The sequence below is a fragment of the Sarcophilus harrisii genome, chromosome 3 (genome assembly GCF_902635505.1).
Source record: "Sarcophilus harrisii chromosome 3, mSarHar1.11, whole genome shotgun sequence".
In the NCBI taxonomy this organism is placed as follows: domain Eukaryota; kingdom Metazoa; phylum Chordata; class Mammalia; order Dasyuromorphia; family Dasyuridae; genus Sarcophilus; species Sarcophilus harrisii.
The window spans coordinates 300,401,886-300,421,057 of NC_045428.1; the positions used below are offsets into that span (position 1 = coordinate 300,401,886).

The following is a 19,172-nucleotide window of genomic DNA, read 5'->3' on the forward strand; positions in this document are numbered from 1 at the left end:
CTATATTTTATCTACCTTTCTGTCTTCTTTGGAGATGCTTCCCCACTTAAATGCTTTCTCCAAGTCTATTTTTTCTTTTGTCCCAGAAACCTCTCCAGTCTCTTTAGCCATTTGATCCTTCCTCTGTAAAGTCACCTTCCTTCTACTCTGTACATATCTTGTACTTGTCTACTTACTTATATGTTTTTTCCTCCATTAGACAGTAAGCTCCCTGGGGGAAGTAACTGTTTTTGTGTTACTACTTTTCTTTGAATCCTGAGTGCTTAGAATAAAGAGTTTAATATATAGGCTTCCTGACAGACTAAAGTACAAATGAACAAATGCCAGTGGTAAACATTATTTATAAAGTAAATCTTTAAAACAGGGCAAAGTGAACAGTATCCAGATTTGAAGGTTTAGGCCAGTGGTTCTCAAAGTATGGTCCAGAGCATCCGAGTAATCTCTGAACAAATTCATAATTAATTTTTATTTTTAATGTGATCAATATCTATAACTATAAACCACATAAACAAAAACTCTTTGGACAGATCCTCAATCATTTTTAATAGGATAAAAATATTGAGAACAAAAGTTTGAGGACCACTGGTTTAGGCTTTCATGTAGGAACCTAAAGGAAGAGGAAAAATATAGAATGGGGAAAAGGATAGAAATGAGAGTTCATAAACAGTATTCCCTTATGCTAGATCAACCTGAAATGGCTCCCTAAAGCATCATGTAAGCTTCCTGTGACTTCTCTTCTCCAGTTCCATGAATCTTCTGGTCTTATCAAAAATGAGTACTTTTTCAGCCTAGATTTCTGTTTGGATTGACTTTTAAAGGTCATCAGCCTATCACTATCCATCCTATAATGAATCTCTCTTATTCACTCAAAGGATATGTTCCTATCTCATAAAATGATACTCTAACAGTGTCTCAATTTCACAGTTCCTTTTACCTCTGATGATCAGTTTTCTTTCCCTGTTACTAGACCCTAGACCTCCAAGAACAAATTCCTTTAGACTATTTGCTCCTGTTCCTTTGGAACAGGAGCCCTCTCTGACTATGGTGCCCTTTCCTAAATCATAGTGATCCATGTTTAACCTATGTTGGATTCCTTGCTGTCTAGGGGAGTGGGGAGAAATAGAGGAGAAAAAATTTTGGAAGACAAAGTTTTGCAAGGGTGAATGTTGAAAACTATTTTTGCATATATTTTGAAAAATAAAAAGATACTGTTACTTTTTTTAAATCACAGTGATCAAGTCTGAAGATAGAATTCTATTGAAATCCATAACAGAGGAAACATTCACTATTAAAAAAAAGAAAAGAAAAGAAAAATAATGCCCATTCCCAATCCAACATGTGTCAGGAGGTGGAGGAGAGCTGTGGAAGAGGAATGTGTTAGAGAATTTGTTAAAATAAGTGTTAGACTTGAAATCATAAAGACATGAATTCAAATTCAGATTATTAGCTATGTGAACCTGAGTAAATTACAAGCTGCAATTAACTACAACTTCCTCACTGTAAAATGAAGATAATAACAGTATCTACTTCTTAAGGTTGTTGGGAGACTCTGATGACATAACATATGTAAAATTGTTGGCACCTCTAAAGCATTATATAAAGTTAGCAGACTTCCGGGTCACATGAGGCAGAACAGGCAGCAGTCCTTCAGAAGGTCATAACCCCGTAACACCGGTGCTACAAAGCTCTGAATTGCTGGTGCTGGGGATAACAATACCAAAACAGCAGCACAGTTGAACTCTGAACTGTCAGTGCTGAGCCAGAGAGATGTGGAACAGAGGAAGTAGGACAAGACACCACCGGGTTGGAGTACTGTACAACCCGAGTAAAAGGGTATATAATTCAACTAGATCTAGTTCTGACCACCCAAAAGCCACTTGGGGAAAAAAACCTAGACTAGTGAACTATGAATTTCCTAAGTATGAAAGGAGGCTGAATTAAAATCCCAAGGAAACCCCAATTAGAGGAAGCAGAGGCCAGAAAGAAATAGGGGAAAATAAGGGAAGTGGAAGAGAAACTGAAATTATCAAGGATCTGAGGAAAAAGAAAACTCAAAGACCTTCACATACAAGAAAAAATACACAATAGAAGTAAATATGGTTTCCAGATGTCCTTATTGAGTCCTGAAATTGAGTTCAGGCATCTATGAATAAATAGTGAAAAACAAAGGAAAGTGATCTAATACTTGATTAGTCAGAGGATCTTACAGAATGAGAGAATACAGAACCATAAAATGCTGTTTCTAAGTAGTTCAAAAAGATCTCACACCTCTCAGATTGGCTAAGATGCCAGGAAAAGATAATGATGAATGTTTGAGGGGATGTAAGAAAAATGGGACACTAATGCATTGTTGATGGAGTTGTGAAATGATCCAACCATTCCGGAGAGCAACAGAGAACTGTGCCCAAAGGACTATAAAACTGTGCATATCCTTTGACTCAGCAGTACCATTACTTGGTCTGTATCCCAAGGAAATCATAAAGGAAGGAAAAGAATTCACATGTACAAAAATGTTTGTAGCAGCTCTTTTTGTGGTAGCAGTGAATTGGAACATGAATGGCTGAACAAATTGTGGTATATGACGGTAATGGAATATTATTGTTCTATAAAAATGATGAACAAGCTGATGACAGAAAGGCCTGGAAAGATTTACATGAACTAATGCTGGGTGAAATAAGCAATACCAGGAATACACTGTATACAATAACATCAAGGATGTGTGATGATCAGCTATGAAAGACTTGGTTCTTCTCAGTGGCTCAGTGATCTAAAGCAATGCCAATAGACTTTGGATAGAAAATGCCTTCTGCACCAAGAAAAAGAATTAAGGAGACGAAATATAAATCGACACATGCTATGCTCATTTTTTTTGAGTTTTTTTTTTCTCTGCCATGGTTTTTCCCTTTTGCTCTGATTTTTCTCTCCCAACATGATTCATAAAGTAATGTGTATTTAAAATAAATAGAAACTCCTAAAAAAGACATTCTTCTACGAAAAAAAAAAGTAGTTCAAACAAGAAGTAAGAATTAAGAGAGCAGAATTTATGGCCTAGACCAGCAAAAACAATGGAAAGAATAAAAAAAACTGCATCTGTACTAGCTAACTCAGCAAAAATACAAAAGACCAAACTTTTAGATTCAGAACACAAATATACAAAAGTGAAGGACAATTTGGATGAAGGGAAGTAAAAAACAACAATATTAAAAGAAAATATGCTCATTATGCAAAACATCTTAATCTTGAAAACAGGATGCAAAGAGCCAATTTAAGAATCATAGGTCTCCAGAAGGACAGAAGTCAAAAAATTTTAACACCATAATGAAGGAAAGAATAGAAGAGAACTGCCCAGAACTTCTGAATGTAAAAACTGAAATATAAATAGAAATTCTAGATCATGTCCATTAAGAAAGCTATAAACTCCAAAACAGTAGGAGTTAAATTTAACAATTCAACTCAGAAATAAATTCTCCAATTTTTTCCAATAGGAACAAGATCTTTGAATACAAAGGAAAGAAAATTTGAACAATGCAAGATTATTCGTATTAACCAGAAAACACAAGAGAGAATGAAATAATGTACAGGGTCATCCATACTCTGCAAATCTGAGTTTAACTATAAATGAAAAAGATGCATGTTCAATAATAAAGAGATGTATGAAACATTTTAGGGGGGAAACAGAACTAAAAAGATTATTTGATTCTTGAATACTCCAAACAACAGAAATCCAGAAGGAGTGAATAAATGAAGCAGGCAAGGACACTAATAGCAGCAGAGTATTCTCTCTCGATCAGAAAGAAACATCTTTCTAAATACACATTCGTCTTTGCAGATATAATGGTATTCTTAGAGAATGCTACAGAATCAACTAAAAAACTACTAAAAATAATTCACAACTTTAGCAAAATTGCAAGATACAAAATAAACCCACATAAAACCCACATTTTTATATATTACCAACAAAATCCAGCAGCAAGAGATACAAAGAGAAATTCCATTAAAAATAACTGTCAATACTATAAAATATTTAAGAATCTATTTGCCAATGGAAAGTCAGGAACTATATGAACACAACTACAAAACACTTTCCACACGAATAAAGTCAGATCTAATAAGTTGGAAAAATATCAAGTGTTCATGCACAGGCCGAGCAAATATAATAAAAATGACAATACTACCTAAATTAATTTACTTATTTAGTGCCATACCAATCAAATGCTCAAGAAATTATTTTATAGATCTAGAAAAAATAATAACAAAGTTCATTTCTGGAAGAACAAAAGATCAAGAATTTCAAAGGAACTAATAAAAAATGTCAATGAAGGTAGCCTAGCTGTGCCAAACCGAAAATTATATTATAAAGCAGCAGTCATCAAAACCATTTGGTACTAGCTAAGAAACAGAGTATCAGTGGACTAGGTTAGGTTCACAACTAAACAGTCAATAATTAAAGCAATCCAGTGTTTGAAAAACCCAAAGACCCCAACTTTTGGAATAAGAACTCACTATTTGATTTAAAAAAACTGCTGGGAAAATTGGAAACTAATTTAGCAGAAACTAGACATTGACCCTCACCTAACACTATATACCAAGATAAGGTCGAAAAGGGTTCATGATTTAAATATAAAGAGTGACAGTATAAGCAAATTAGGAGAACATAGGATAGTTTATCTTTCAGATCTGTGGAGGAGGAAGGAATTTGTGACCAAAGAAGAACTGAAATTCATAAACAAACACCAAATAGATCATTTCGATTATATTAAGCTAAAAAGTTTTTGTACAAACAAAACTGATGTTGACAAATAAGGGAAAGAAGGAAAGCAATAAATTAGGAAAACATTTTTACATTTAGGGGTTATGATAAAGGCCTCATTTCTAAAATATATAAAGAATTGACTCAAATTTATAATCAGCCCTCTTCGTAGTGGCCAGAAACTGGAAACTGAGTGGATGCCCATCAATTGGAGAATGGCTGAATAAATTGTGGTATATGAATATTAGGAATATTATTATTCTATAAGAAATGACCAACAGGATGATTTCAGAAAGGCCTGGAGAGACTTACATGAACTGATGCTGAGTGAAATGAGCAGGACCAGGAGACCACTATATACTTCAACAATAATACTATATGATGATCAATTCTAATGGACGTGGCCATCTTCAACAATGAGATGAACCAAATCAGTTCCAATAGAGCAGTAATGAATTGAACTAGCTACACCCAGAGAAAGAACTTTGGGAGATGACTATGAACCACTACATAGAATTCCCAATCCCTCTATTTTTGTCCGTCTGCATTTTTGATTTCCTTCACAGGCTAATTGTATACTATTTCAAAGTCTGATTCTTTTTGTACAGCAAAATAATGGTTTGGACACATATACTTATATTGTATTTAATTTATACTTTAACATATTTAACATGTATTGGCCAACCTGCCATCTTGGGGAGGGGGTGGAGGAAAAGAGTGGAAAAATTGGAACAAAAGGTTTTGCAATTGTCAATGCTGAAAAATTATCCGTGCATATAACTTGTAAATAAAAAGCTATAATAAAAAAAAATTCTTTAAAAAAAAACAAAAGAATTCAAGCCATTCTCCAATTGATAGTCAAAGGATATGAACACACAATTTTCAGATGAAGAAATTAAAACTACTTCTAGTCGTATGAAAAGGTGCTCTAAATCACTATTGATTAGAGAAATGCAAATTAAGACAACAGTGAGATACCACTACACACCTTTCAGATTGACTAAGATGAAAGGAAAAGATAATGACGAATGTTGGAAGGAATGTGGGAAAACTGGGACACTAATATATTGTTGGTGGAACTGTGAACAGATCCAACCATTCTGGAGAGCAATTTGGAACTATGCTCAAAAAGTTATCAAACTGTGCATACCCTTTGACCCAGCACTGTTTGTACTGGGTTTATATCCCAAAAAGATCTTAAAGAAGGGAAAGGGACCCACATGTGCAAAAATGTTTGTGACAGCCCTTTTCGTAATGGCAAGAAACTGGAAACTGAGTGGATGCCCATCAGTTGGAAAATGGCTGAATAAGTTATGGTACATGAATGTCATGGAATATTATTTTTCTATAAGAAATGACCAGCAGGATGATTTTAGAGAGGCCTAGAGAGATTTACACGACTGATGCTAAGTGAAATGAGGAGAACCAGGAGAACATTGGTCACAGCAACAACAATATTATATAATAATCAATTCTGATGGATATGACTCTTTCCAACAATGAGATGATTAAGGCCAGTTTCAATGATTTTGTGATGAAGAGAGCCATCTACATCCAAAGAAAGGACTGTGGGAATTGAGTGTGGATCATAACATAACATTCTCACTCTTTTTTGTTGTTCATTGGCATTTTGTTTTCTTTCTCATTTTCTTTCCTTTTTGATATGATCTTTCTTGTGCAGCAAGATAATTATACAAATATGTTTACATATATTGGATTTAACATGTATTTTAACATATATAACATATATTGGATTACTTGCCATCTAGGGGAAGGGATGGGAGGTCATGAGGGGAAAATTTGGAATACAAGGCTATGCAAGAATCAATGTTGAAAAATTACCCCTGCATAAGTTTTGAAAATAAAAAGCTTGAAGAAGAAGAAGGAAGAGGGGAAGAAGGAGGAGGAGAAGGAGAATAAATAAATGTACATTAGGGAACTGGGGCAAAGGCAGAAGCCCTATGGACAAAACAGTGAAAGGGCAAACCTAGGCATCATGGACAGAAACTGTTGGACCAAAGTTTTGCCTTGGGTTTTTGGTTTGTTTATGATTTTTGGGGGGGAAGGGGATTATATTACAACCCAGGAGGCTACATGAAGGAGGAAGGAATATGCTATATAATAAAGTCAAATCTAGGACAAGTAATGAGGGGAAACTGAATCTGTGGTATTAGAAAGAAAAATTCCTACAACACAGCAGATGAGGAACGGGTAAAGATTAAAAGGGTAAAGAAAAGAAGCTTTGCTTTTGTGGTAAAAAGGGGTCCCACAGATGAATACTCCTATAGCTGAAGAAAGATGATCTGTGAAGGCAGGTGGGGACCTTACACTGAGTGAGGCCTAGGGGATTTGTTAATTTAAAAGTCAACTTGTCCTACTTTGGGAGGGGAAGGTTGAAATTCCTGGGGGTAACTGATATAGAAACATGAAGAGCATGGATGTAGGAAAATAATGTTGAAGCAAATGGAGGTAAAAAGATAAATGTGGAGGGCATAGATCAATCATGGAATACACAATCTAGGACATGGTAGGATAGAGTCCATAGAGCAATGTCCTCTCTGATACCTAACATGATTGTCATTGCTATGGAAGCAAAGTCCAACGAAAAAGGGGAAATCATGGCACAAGTTCTACAAGACAGTGACAGAAACTGCCCAGAAGGAAGAAGGTAAAAGGGATACCTTAGAAGTCTTGATTGCATAAGGAATTGACAGAAAAGAGAAAGACCAAATAATTATAGGTGACATCAAAGAATAAGGGGCCAAAGTAGACATAAAGCACAGATAATGAAAAGAGAGAAATCCTTTTATGGAAAATGGAGCCAAAAGAAAAAAGAAATTAAAAAAAAGAAAAAACAGACCTGGTTGAAGGGGAATACAGAATAAACTACTTAACTGAGAGGGAAAGGGGAGGGCAGGAGAAGGAATTATATAACCAGATGAAAGCAGGAAAAGAAAAAGAAACTAATAAGCAAAGTTACAAAGGAAAAAAAGTAACAAACTAAAGGAAGCGATGAAGGGATACCAAGAACTGGGCCAGTTAAAAAAAAAATTAAAATAACTAATGGAACGTAATATATTTACAGCAAAAAAGGAGGAAAAAACTTGAAAAAAATTAAAATGCATCAAAACATAAAGAACAGTTAAAACACAAATTTACAAATTATTCTCCAAAACAGAGGAAAAAAGAAAGAATCCAGAATCCTTTGATGAGACAAGTAATACCTAATCTAATACCTAAATCATGGAAAGATAAAATACAGAAAGAAAATGTTAAAATCAAAAATTCAAAAATTATAAACAAAATCCTGTCAAATAGATTCATCATAATTGAGATTTATGACAGCAATGCAAAGATTATTCAACATGAATACAAAGAAGATAATTAATCATATTAAAAAACAAAACATCATTACAACAGTCAGAAAAAGACTTTGACAAAGTATAGCACTCATTTATGCTAGAAATCCTACAAAGTAGAGGCAAAAAGGGATTTTTAAAAATAATACAAAAAGCACTTATCTAAAACTAAAAGTATCCTATGCAATGAGGATATGCTAGAATACTTTCTAAAAAATATAGGAGTGAAGTAAGTTTGTCCACTCACCAATATTATTTTTATATAGTTCTGGAAATGCTAGCAACAGAAATAGCAAAAGAGAAATAAATTAAGGGCATAAAAATAAGTATTAAAGAAATAAAATATCCTTATTTACTACTATATAGTGACTAACTTAAAAATCTAAAAAATTAAAAATGATACTGAAACAATAGTTTCACAACAGAGTTGCAGAATACAAAATAAATCCTTAAAAATCAACACCATTCTATATAATGATAACAAAATACAAGAAGTAATAACCATTCCAAACAACTATAAAATGCACAAAATATCAGGAAATTAACCATCCCTACCAAAGCACACAGAAATACTTGTACAGATTGAGTCACACAATGCTCCTTAAAGAAATAAAGAACAACTTAAATATTTGGAGGAATATACAGTGCATTGCAAATACAATAAAATTATACTACTACTAAAATTAATTCATACTTTTAATCCTATAGTAATAAAATTACCAATGGGATACCTTATAGGACTTGATAAAATAATAACAAAAGTCATTTAAAAAAAAAAGATCTATAAGGGAAATGATGAAAGGCAGACATGAAGGAAGATGAAAGGAAGTAGAAATTAAGGAGGAATAGTCATCAAATCTGATATAGGTTAAAAAAAATAGGGATATATCAATGGAACAGACTATATATAAGAGAATCAGAAATAATAAAACTCAATAACCCAGTGTTTAATTTTTAAAAAATGGAAAACATAAATTACCTGGGGAAAAGTCCTCATTTAATAAAAACTTCTAGAAAACTAGAAAACTGTATGGCAAAATTTAAGTTTAGACTAACATCTATTTTACATATATTCTAAATGGATGGATATGCAGCCTTAATATAAAAGATCACATTATGAAAAAATTAAAAGAAAAATAGATCATATACCTCTCAAAGCTATAGCTATAATTAAGAGATATATCCTTAACAAAACAAAAAACAGAGACAATTACAAAAGATAAAATGGATAACTTTAATTACCTGAAACTGAAAAACTTTTACACAGACAAAAGTAACATGACTAGAATAAAGAAAGGAAAGCACTAAAATGAAATAAAAAATTTTTGCATTAAGTTTTTCTGATAAGAGTTATACATCCAAGATATGTAAGCAATCAATAAATGTATATATGTGTGATATATACATGATTAATATTCTTTAAAACAGAAGTGATAAAAAGGATATGAACAAATACTTTTTGAAAGAACTGTAAAGTATTAACAATTACATGAAAGAGTGCTCCAAATCACTAATAATAAAGAAAAATGCAAATCAAAACAATCCTGAGGTTTCACCTCAAATCTTGCATTTGGAATAAAATGGCAACAGTCAAGGTTGGAAGCGTTGTATGATGCTAAGCACACTAAAACAAGTCAGTGAAACTGTAAAATGGTACAACCATTTTGGAAAGCAATTTGGAATTAGGCAAATAAAGTGACTAAAATGTTTATACTCTTTGAACTAAAGACTCCATTACAGCACTTATACAACAAGGAAGTCACTAATAAGAAGAAAGTCCACATACATACCAAAAAATTTATAGCAGCAGTTTTTGTGAAAGCTAATAACTAGAAACATAATAGTTGCCCTTCAAATGGAAAATGGATAAACAAAATGTGGTACATGAATGTAAGGGAAAACCACTGTGCATAAGAAACAATGTACACAATAAATATAGAGAAGGCTGGTACGATCTATATGAGCTGATGCAGAGTGAAGTAAGACAAGTACATACAGTTTTAAACACAACAATGAAAATAGAAAGAACAGTCACAAACAAACAAGCAAACAAAAGCAAATAAAAGTAAAAGTAAAAATCAAACAGGACTAGATTGAAGGGATATAACAGATACCCTCAATTCACCTCTTCATGGAAGTGGGAGGTTCACAGATATCATATACTGCATATGTTTTTGAACATCTATAGTGTATTGCTTAGTTGTACTGATTTTTTTCCCCTCTCTAAAATATTTGATGTTATACTGGATAGCCTTCTGAAAAGGGGAGAGGGAAAGGATGGCTACTTGGGATAAGTATGATGATAAAAGAAATCAATAAACCAATTAAATAATATGATAATAAATCAAAATTAATAAAAATTGTTTTTAAGTACTATATAAAGTTAGTTAACATTATTACTATTTTTAAGTAGAAGACAGAATAGATTATGGAAACTGAGAAGTGAACTTGGAGTCCTCAGGCCCTGAGTTCAAATCCAACTACAGGCACTTAATAGTTTTATAACCCCAGGCAAGTCATTTAACTCTGTATGCCTCAGTTATCTCGTCTGTAAAATGGCAGAGAAGCAGAGAATAAAACCTATCTCCCAGGCTTGCCATGAGGATAATATTGAGATAATATTTGTAAAACACTTTACAAATCTTAAAGTATTATATAAATTCCAGCTATTATAATTATTATTCAAAATATTAACATGAATGATGAAGTAAAAAGTGAACATTTTCCTAAGTATGTATATATGGATTGGTGATAGACACAGATACACACACACACACACACATATATATACACACACACTGAAAAGGAAAAAAAAGTCTCAATCAACATGACTACTAAAGCTCACAAAAGCAAGAAAATTCTAACTATAAGATCAAATTTAAAAACAACTGAGGTATGTCAAAGTTTTACCATCCAGTAAACTTGACTGAAGATCAAATTGCTGCTAGGCCTACAGGTAACAAGCTGTCCAGAGACATGAGGGTGCTCTCCTTTGCTATTCATTAGCCCATGAGCTCTCCAACATCAAACCACCCCAACCCCAATTTTTCTAACCCACATACTCCCTGAACTCCAGATGCCCATTTAATCACCTTTCCATCCAGTAGAGAAGCTAGCCAGGGATTCTAATTTCTGCTCCTTCCTGCTGCTTTCAGTACTAAATTTTACTTGTGAAGAAACCTCCCAAAAAAATACAAAAATACAAAGAAAGATGAAGACCTTGGAAAATTCTAAGGGTTTTAAAATGAATTCCTAAAAAGCCAAATCCATTCTTTCAAAATATTCCAAGATCTCCACTGGGGGGAGGGAAGGGGAAAAGAGGACAAATCTCTATTTCAAGAATAAAAAGAAGCTATTTGAGGATAACAGAAAGAGATACTAAGCACCATCTCATGAAGAGAGCAAAAGGTCTCTAAGTACTAAATTTTAAAATAAACTTTTGGAGGGCTCACCAGCATCTGAAAGAATTGTGATAGCTGAATATATGACAGTTTCAAGTAGGCTGGCTGAAACAAACACTAACATCAGAAGTTTGGGAGGCATTTTTGAAAATTATTTTATTTGCCAAATTATTTGCCAGAATTCTTTTGATTTTTTTTCCAAACAAAAATTAAATCACACCACGGTAGAATTGCTTCAATGCTATTCCATTAATTTAATGTCACAATGTCACAAATATCTCTAGTACTTTAGTACTAAATGGAATCAACCACATCCTTCCCATCTTATCAGCTATTATTCTTTGACTTCAGGATCTCAGCTCTTTAGGCTTTCCATCCAGCGACTGTCTACAACTCAGGAATTTTTCTGAAATTAGTGCTACTGAGTTCTTAATAACTTTGCTGTTCATGCTCTTATCAAAATAAAACTTGTGTCTTAGAAGTGTATCATGTTTCAGGCAGTTTAAATGGAGAGACACTTCTGAGTTCATGGTGTAATAGATCCTTTCATTCAATATATTCTATTATTGACACAAAAAAAGCAGTCTTGTATGAGCTACCTGAATGCCAGAATAGGAAAAATGTTCCATTTTCTAAAAGTGATCATTTTAATGACATGCACTAAAGTAAAATTCTGCCAAAAGTACGGGGTAAGTCAGGGATCACAGTGTATACTGTATCTAATATGATGTCTCAATATCTAATGATACCAATATTATTCTAGAAAAGTCACTGCATCTAGGCTCATCTGTAAAATGAAAATTGTTCTGAATAATTTCTAAGGTTTCTGGTAGTTCTAAAACTATACTGTACTCCACTTATGGCTCAGTCTTTAAAATGAGGGCTCCATTACCTTACCTTATCAAAACTTGTGTAATCTGCCACTTCTCTGATTAAGAAGTGTTACTAATACAAAAAGTTACTGTTATTTAGTAACAATTAGGAGAGGGAACTAGTTATCCAAACATTCACGGGAAGGGGGAAAAACATTTCTCTAATACACTGAGATAAACTCAATTAAAAAGTTAATTCATAATCCACTTCGGGGACCATTATCTGCTGAAATTGGTTGAATTCTGAATGTGTGTGTGTGTGTGTGTGTGTGTGTGTGTGTGTGTGTGTTCATAACCTAAACCAGTGGCTCTCAAACTGTGACCCAGAAATCTTTGCTGGGCTTCCAGATTTGGATGGGGGGGGGGTGGAAGGAGGAGGAAAAGGGGTTGGTTCCAAATGCAAAAGTGAGATATAGTGGTGTCTGGATGAGTTTCTTTTCCAGATCAGGGAGAAGGGAAAGGAAGGGTGGGGATTGTTATTCTAGGTTACTGTGATGCTGGAAATTCACCAGCTACAGCTTTAGAGTCTCAGTCAAGACTTGTGAGAGAGTTGAGACCACATTTGCAGAGACCAGGATTATTTGGGAAAACTATCCAGAGACCATATGCAAACTTGGACCCAACTTATAATCATTGTTGTCAGTCCCTATTTTCATATACCTCAACTGCATAATCTTATGCACTACCATATCACCTTATTTGACACCAAATCACATGGGTCAAGTAAGAAGATTCAAAAGAGAATTTTCAGTATAGATGTTTCCACTATCAAAGTGTGATAACACATTTGAAAATCTGCCACATACTGTTACCAAGGGGGGAAAAAGTCAAAACAAGTGCCCTTTATCATTGCATCATTGCCTCTTGTCTGACAGTAATAAAGTATTATGTTTTAAGAAACCTGTGGAGAAAAAGTTTTGTGGCATATATATATATATATATATATATATATATATATATATATAATATATATGTATATATTGGCCACAATGTGAAAGGATAAATAAAGCTCCAATTTCTTAAAATTTCCAACCAAATTTGGTAGGTCACATGTGAACCAAACTCAATAAATTCCAAAACTGATACTTAATGAATCTACAGGTGAAATTTACACTAAAATGCACAGAATTCTTTCCCATTTAGGTTTATGACTTTGTTTATTTGTATTTATAATTAAAGTCCCCAACACATTGAATAGACCTATTATGGTGCTGTGGTAGGAGAACACAAGAATCGGGCATGAATGGATGGCAATCTGCACCTTTGGAGGAAATAATCACGTTGATGAAGTCTCAGGTCCATTTGAACATTATGTGACTACTATTTTTTTTTCCAGGTATGCCACAAAGAAGGTAGTATGGCAAAAGAAAAAAAAACTAGACTTAGAGTAAGAGAGTTTGGTTTCAAACCCCAGCTGCACTGCTTTCCCATAAAATGAGGGATTAGAACTAAATGATTTTTATGATTCCGTTTAATACCAATTCTGAGACTTTTAAGTTCTTTGCTATTTTGAACCCACATAGAATTCTTAGCCATGGATTTCTCTCAAAGTTTTAAGTGAGGCCACTGAAATAAAATCAAGAGAAGCCCTCCAGGGATGAAAGTTTGACTAAATTTGATTTCCTAAAGATGAATTTTCTTTTGCTGATAATATTTCTTACATTTTATTACTGACACAATATTACACATTTCAATATTTACCATTCATAATGTTATAATTTCAAATCAGTCACATCAAAATCCATTACAACTGTTTTTCTTTAAATTTATTGTGCCTTATATCAGGTGCCCTCCCCACTAGAATATTATCAGTACTAGGCTTCTTTACCAGAAAAAAAGATAGATATAGAAAATGTAAATAGGAGACCCAGAAACATGATGAGACCAGTCAATCAATAAATAAGCATTTGTTTAATATCTACTATGTGCCAGGCTCTGTGCTAAATCCTAGTGATACAAAGAAAGTAAAAGATGATACCTGTTCACAAAAAGTTTACAGTCTAATGGGGAAAGCAATATACAAATAATTATTTATAAACAAGACATGCATATTGCATGAATATATATATATGTATATATATGTGTACATATGCACATATGCACAGGATAAAGTGAAAATAGTCAACAGAGGGAAGGTAAAGATCTATAAAAAGAGTCAGGAATTCAGGTTATTTTGTCTAGAACAAAGACAGTCAAAAATAAACATGCTGAAGGCTGAAAGTTATTAGATTAGAGAGACTAGCTAAACATTTCAACTAGAAATTTAGGCCAAAACTATAATATTAATCTACTAGATATATTCCCCAAAATATACTCCCAGTATTTCAAATCTATCTTTCAGTCATGTCCCATTACTCTGTTATAAATGGCCTCCATTCATGGAAACAGGACTATTCCCCCATTCCCAAATCCACTATTTTAAATTCATGACTTTGTCATTCTCTCTGCCCCCATCTCCATGGCCCTTCTGTTGAAAATTCTTTTCATCCTTCTAAAATCACCTCAAAGTCCAAACCCCCTACCTGAAAAAGAACTCTCCCTCATCTGAATCTCCATAGCATTTCTCTCCTAACAACAATCAAATTTGCCTTAAATTACAATGATTTCTCTACATGTCTCTTACCTTCCCCTAGTAAATGTAAAATGCCTTGAAGTTAGGGCCCTTTATTCATCCCTGTAGTCTCACACTGTAATGAGCACAGTGCCCTGGCATGTGGCCAATGCTCAGTAAATACATGCTAGATGAAGTAATTTTAGGGAAGTAGTGAAGAATGCTACTGAAAATGGGTTAAGCCTAGCAAAGCATTAAAATGGGATAATTTATTAAATTATTAGTCCTAAATAAATGGCTTTTTAAGATCCCTCTAGGAGGCAGCTAGGGGCCATAATGGCTTGAGAGTGTGGACCAAAGTCAGAAAGACTTGAGTTCAAATACAATCTCAGATACAATGGGCAAGTCACTTACTCTATTTGCCTTAGTTTCCTCATCTGTAAAATGAGCTGGAGAAGAAAGAACATGTTAAATCACTCCAGTATCCTTGCCAAGAAAATCCCAAATGGAGTCACAGTCAGACATGACTGAAACTACATATATAGATATAAATATATATGTATATATGTGCATGAATGTACATGCTATATTTGTGTCTATAAATACATACATATTTTTATGCTTACAGGATAAATTGAAAATAATCAATAAAGGGAAGGTAAAGATTATAGTCAGGATTGTCTAGAGAAAAGACAGCTAAAGGTAACATGGTGAGGGATGAAGGTTGTTAGATTAGAGAGACTAGCAACTAGATGGCACAGAGGTTAGAATACCTGCCCTGGATTTAGGAGGACCTATGTTCAAATCTGGCCTCAGATACTTAAAACTTATTAGCTGTGTGATCCTGGGCAATTCACTTAACTCCATTTGCCTCACTAAAAAAAAAAAAAAAAAAAAATCAACTAGAAATTTAAGCCAAAACCATAACACAGAAACCTACTGGATATATCCCCCCAAATATACTCAGTTTTAAAAAAAAATATCCAAAATCAAAATGCAAAACACTATATTATTTCACCTTATTTAATATAATAAATTTGGCCAGTTATCGACAAAAACCTTGGGCTAGTGGGTGAAAATAGCAACAACAGCAGCAATTATAATAACTGCTATGTGTCAGGAGCTTTACATTTCTCATCCCATTTGATCTTCAAAACAACCCTAGGAGATAGGTACTATTATGCCCATTTTACAGATTGAGGAAATTGAAAGTTTATGTGATTTGCCCAAAATCATACAACTAGCAAGTGTACTAGGCTACTCGGATTTTCCTGACTTCAGGTTTGGTACAGTGAGAGCATTCTCTACCTTTAACAACGCAGCTGCCCCTGCAATCAAATCTCCCATGGTTCTTCAAATGGGGATCTTGGTTAGTTAGAGAGGTCAAAGCAAAAGCCCACTCACTCTTCAGGATATAACACATGAAGAAAAGAAAAGTAACCAAGAGGAAAGCAGCCTGTCTTCCACACATGGAGAGGAATTGCAGCCTACTCACTTGAGCCATCTGGGAACACAAACAAATCTAGTTTAAAGACACAATATGCTCTACACACACACACACACACACACACACACACACACAGCACATATTCACAAAATCATTATTAAACCTAGTTTGAAGACACAATCTGATACATATGTAATTATATTCACAAAATCATTATTTATGTATAATTACTGATTTAAACATATGGAGCTCCAGAAAAGTGCCTTGTATTTTGATATTTATGCCTTCACCAGTTTCTACGGGAAAAGAGGCTATACACCAAGCACTTTCTTTTCTTCTTCCCTATTAAATGAACCAATCACTCACAAGGTAACGAGTGGGAGTTGGTTCCCAGTTTGAAGACAAATTAGCAAACCAATTACAATACAACTCAAGCCTCCCAGAAAACGCAGCAAAGTTATTTAAAACTTTTAAAAAATGAATCTTCAAAACCAATATTATTAAATCTCCATTATCAATCAAATCAGAGAACAGAATCTGCAGAAGGTCAAGAAGAAAGCAAAGAAAGGGTAAGGATGAAAAAATGCTTCACATAAGAAAACAAGTTACATAGCTTAAAGCAACTTAAATGAAAACAATTGTTTTAAAGGAATAAATAGGATGCAAGAAAATTTAATATGGAAGCCTTTTAAAAGAAACTTTGGAAGGGAAGGCATGTGCTTATTCTGATCATAAATACCACGTAGCAACTTACTTTTTTTGTGGAATTTTTAAAAATTTATTCTGAACTTAAAACTTCAATTAAAATGAACACTTTCATACACTTTTATGAAGCAGAAGGTCACTGTACATGAAACAAACTCTATGCCTTGGAGCATCTTGTTTCTCATTTTAAGCAAATAATAAATTCATCGAGTCAATTTCAAAGCTGACCTGCTTGCAGAACTCACTTTTCCATCTACAGTAAAGATCAACGAATGTGTCAGCTCTGCATTATATTCTTAAAGACTTGGGTAGAAACCCATACACGAAGTTTTATGAATTCGTTAAAAAGCTCATCCTTGGACCTCGGAAGTTAGTTCCAAATACCGTCACAAGCCATTCAAGAGTCATTTTTAAAAGGGTTGCATTTACAGTCAGGCAGTAGATTTGGGCAGAACGGTGTGAAAGGTAGAATCTAGGTCTCATGGGGGTTGGGGGAAACCCACGATCGATCTTCAGGAAAACTGGAAGGGGATGGAAGGCGTCGCGGATCAATCAGCCAGCTGGAATAGGCTGCCCCGGTGGTCACTGAAGGCGCCAGGCTGACCCTGGATAAACCGACGGACAGCAAGACGGCCCTAGGAAAAGTTGGAATTCCCGGACCCGCTGGAGGCACTTGTCCCAGTCGAGCCCAAATCACTTGGGAGGGAGGAAGTGTGGGGTCTTACCTTGTAGAGACAGGAGCAGCAGGGGCGCCAAAGGGGAGCTCCTCGAAGTCATTCCGGGGGCTGCCGCGCGCCCGTTTCCCTCGCCCCCTCCCCGCTCAGCGTCGCAGCACTGGAGAGGGCTTCGGCTGGAGTCCTCGTTCGTTACCCTTGGAGATCCCCTGGTTCGACTCCGGTGACTGCCTTCCGCAGGTTCCCGCAGCCGGTCCGGAGCACCCCAAGCAGAGGCAACAGCCCTCCCCGGCCGGTCCCCACAAGCAGCGCGCCCCGGGGCGCTCGGAGCCAGCAGCCGCTGCCGCCTCCTGACGGGCGCACTAGTGCGAGCAGCAGCAGCAGCGCCGCCGCTGCCTCGCGCTGCCCGGGAGCCGCCGCGCGGGCCCCTCGCGCTGCCCCGGGAGCCACACCCCCCAAGCCCCGCCGCTCCCTCCCGCCCCTCCGCTCTAACCATCCGACACGCTTCTCCCGAAGCACACCCCCGCACTGTCGCCCCGGCAACCGCGGAGACGCGACTCCAGCGCGACGCCTAGCGGCCCTCCCGCAGGCCCAGGCGCCCATCTCCGACTAGCGGCCACCTGTGGATTTCTAGCTCCGCCCCTGCCTCCCGGGGCACCAATCACCGCTGGGAATCCCAGAGCGACGTAATCCAGCCCCCAGCCTCAAGGCAGAGCTCCTATGGAACTATCTCGGACTGAAAAAGGTTCACCCAATTCCAGAAAGTACTCAATCTGATTATGGTTCTATTTAAACAACCTCGGAGAGCTTCTGTTAGGGCAGGGACTGTCTTTTAGAGGAAGCTAGGTAATGCAATGGATAGAGCTTTGAGCTTGGAGTCTGGAACAGTCAATTCAAAGGTAGCCTCGAATATTTACAAACTGTATGACCCTAAGCAAATCACTTAATCTCAATTTTATCTAATGTAAAATGAGGATAAGAGTACCTACCACATAGAGTTGTTGCTGCAAAAGTACATGGACCATAGTGGGATAACAAATTAGTAGGATGAATAATGTTTATTGGCTGAACTTTTTAAAAAATTAACTCAATATAATTGATTTCTTTTGTAATCTTGTGAAGTTTTTTTTAATGCAATTAAAAGCATTTTCTGAGAAGAGGTCCATAAGTTTCACCAGAATGCCAAAGGAGTCCACTGACACACACAGTTCTTAACTCCTGCTCTAAAAGGAGTCAAGCTCTATATCTTTTTCTAGATCCATGAACTTTTGCACCCTTGAAGAGTAGGCATTCTTCCAGGAAATAATTTATTTGACTCTAATCAGATTATTTTCCTGCTGTAGTTTTCCAATATCTTCTTTTGGGTCTTTAAATTTTCTTCAGATATCTTAAAAGTTATTTTTCCCCCTTCCT

General features: G+C 35.5%; 1 protein-coding gene across 2 annotated transcripts in view; it reads right to left on the reverse strand.

Moving 5' to 3' along the window:
- The window catches only part of IGSF11 (immunoglobulin superfamily member 11), a 208,403-nt gene extending 190,208 nt beyond the window's left edge, over nt 1-18,195 (reverse strand). For both annotated transcript variants that reach the window (XM_023499039.2, XM_023499040.2), the window contains exon 1: nt 17,811-18,195. In XM_023499039.2, coding sequence (XP_023354807.2) covers nt 17,811-17,862 — 52 coding nt within the window. In that variant the 5' untranslated portion in view covers nt 17,863-18,195. The remainder of the gene's footprint in view (nt 1-17,810) is intronic.
- Between the last annotated feature and the right edge of the window lie 977 nt (nt 18,196-19,172).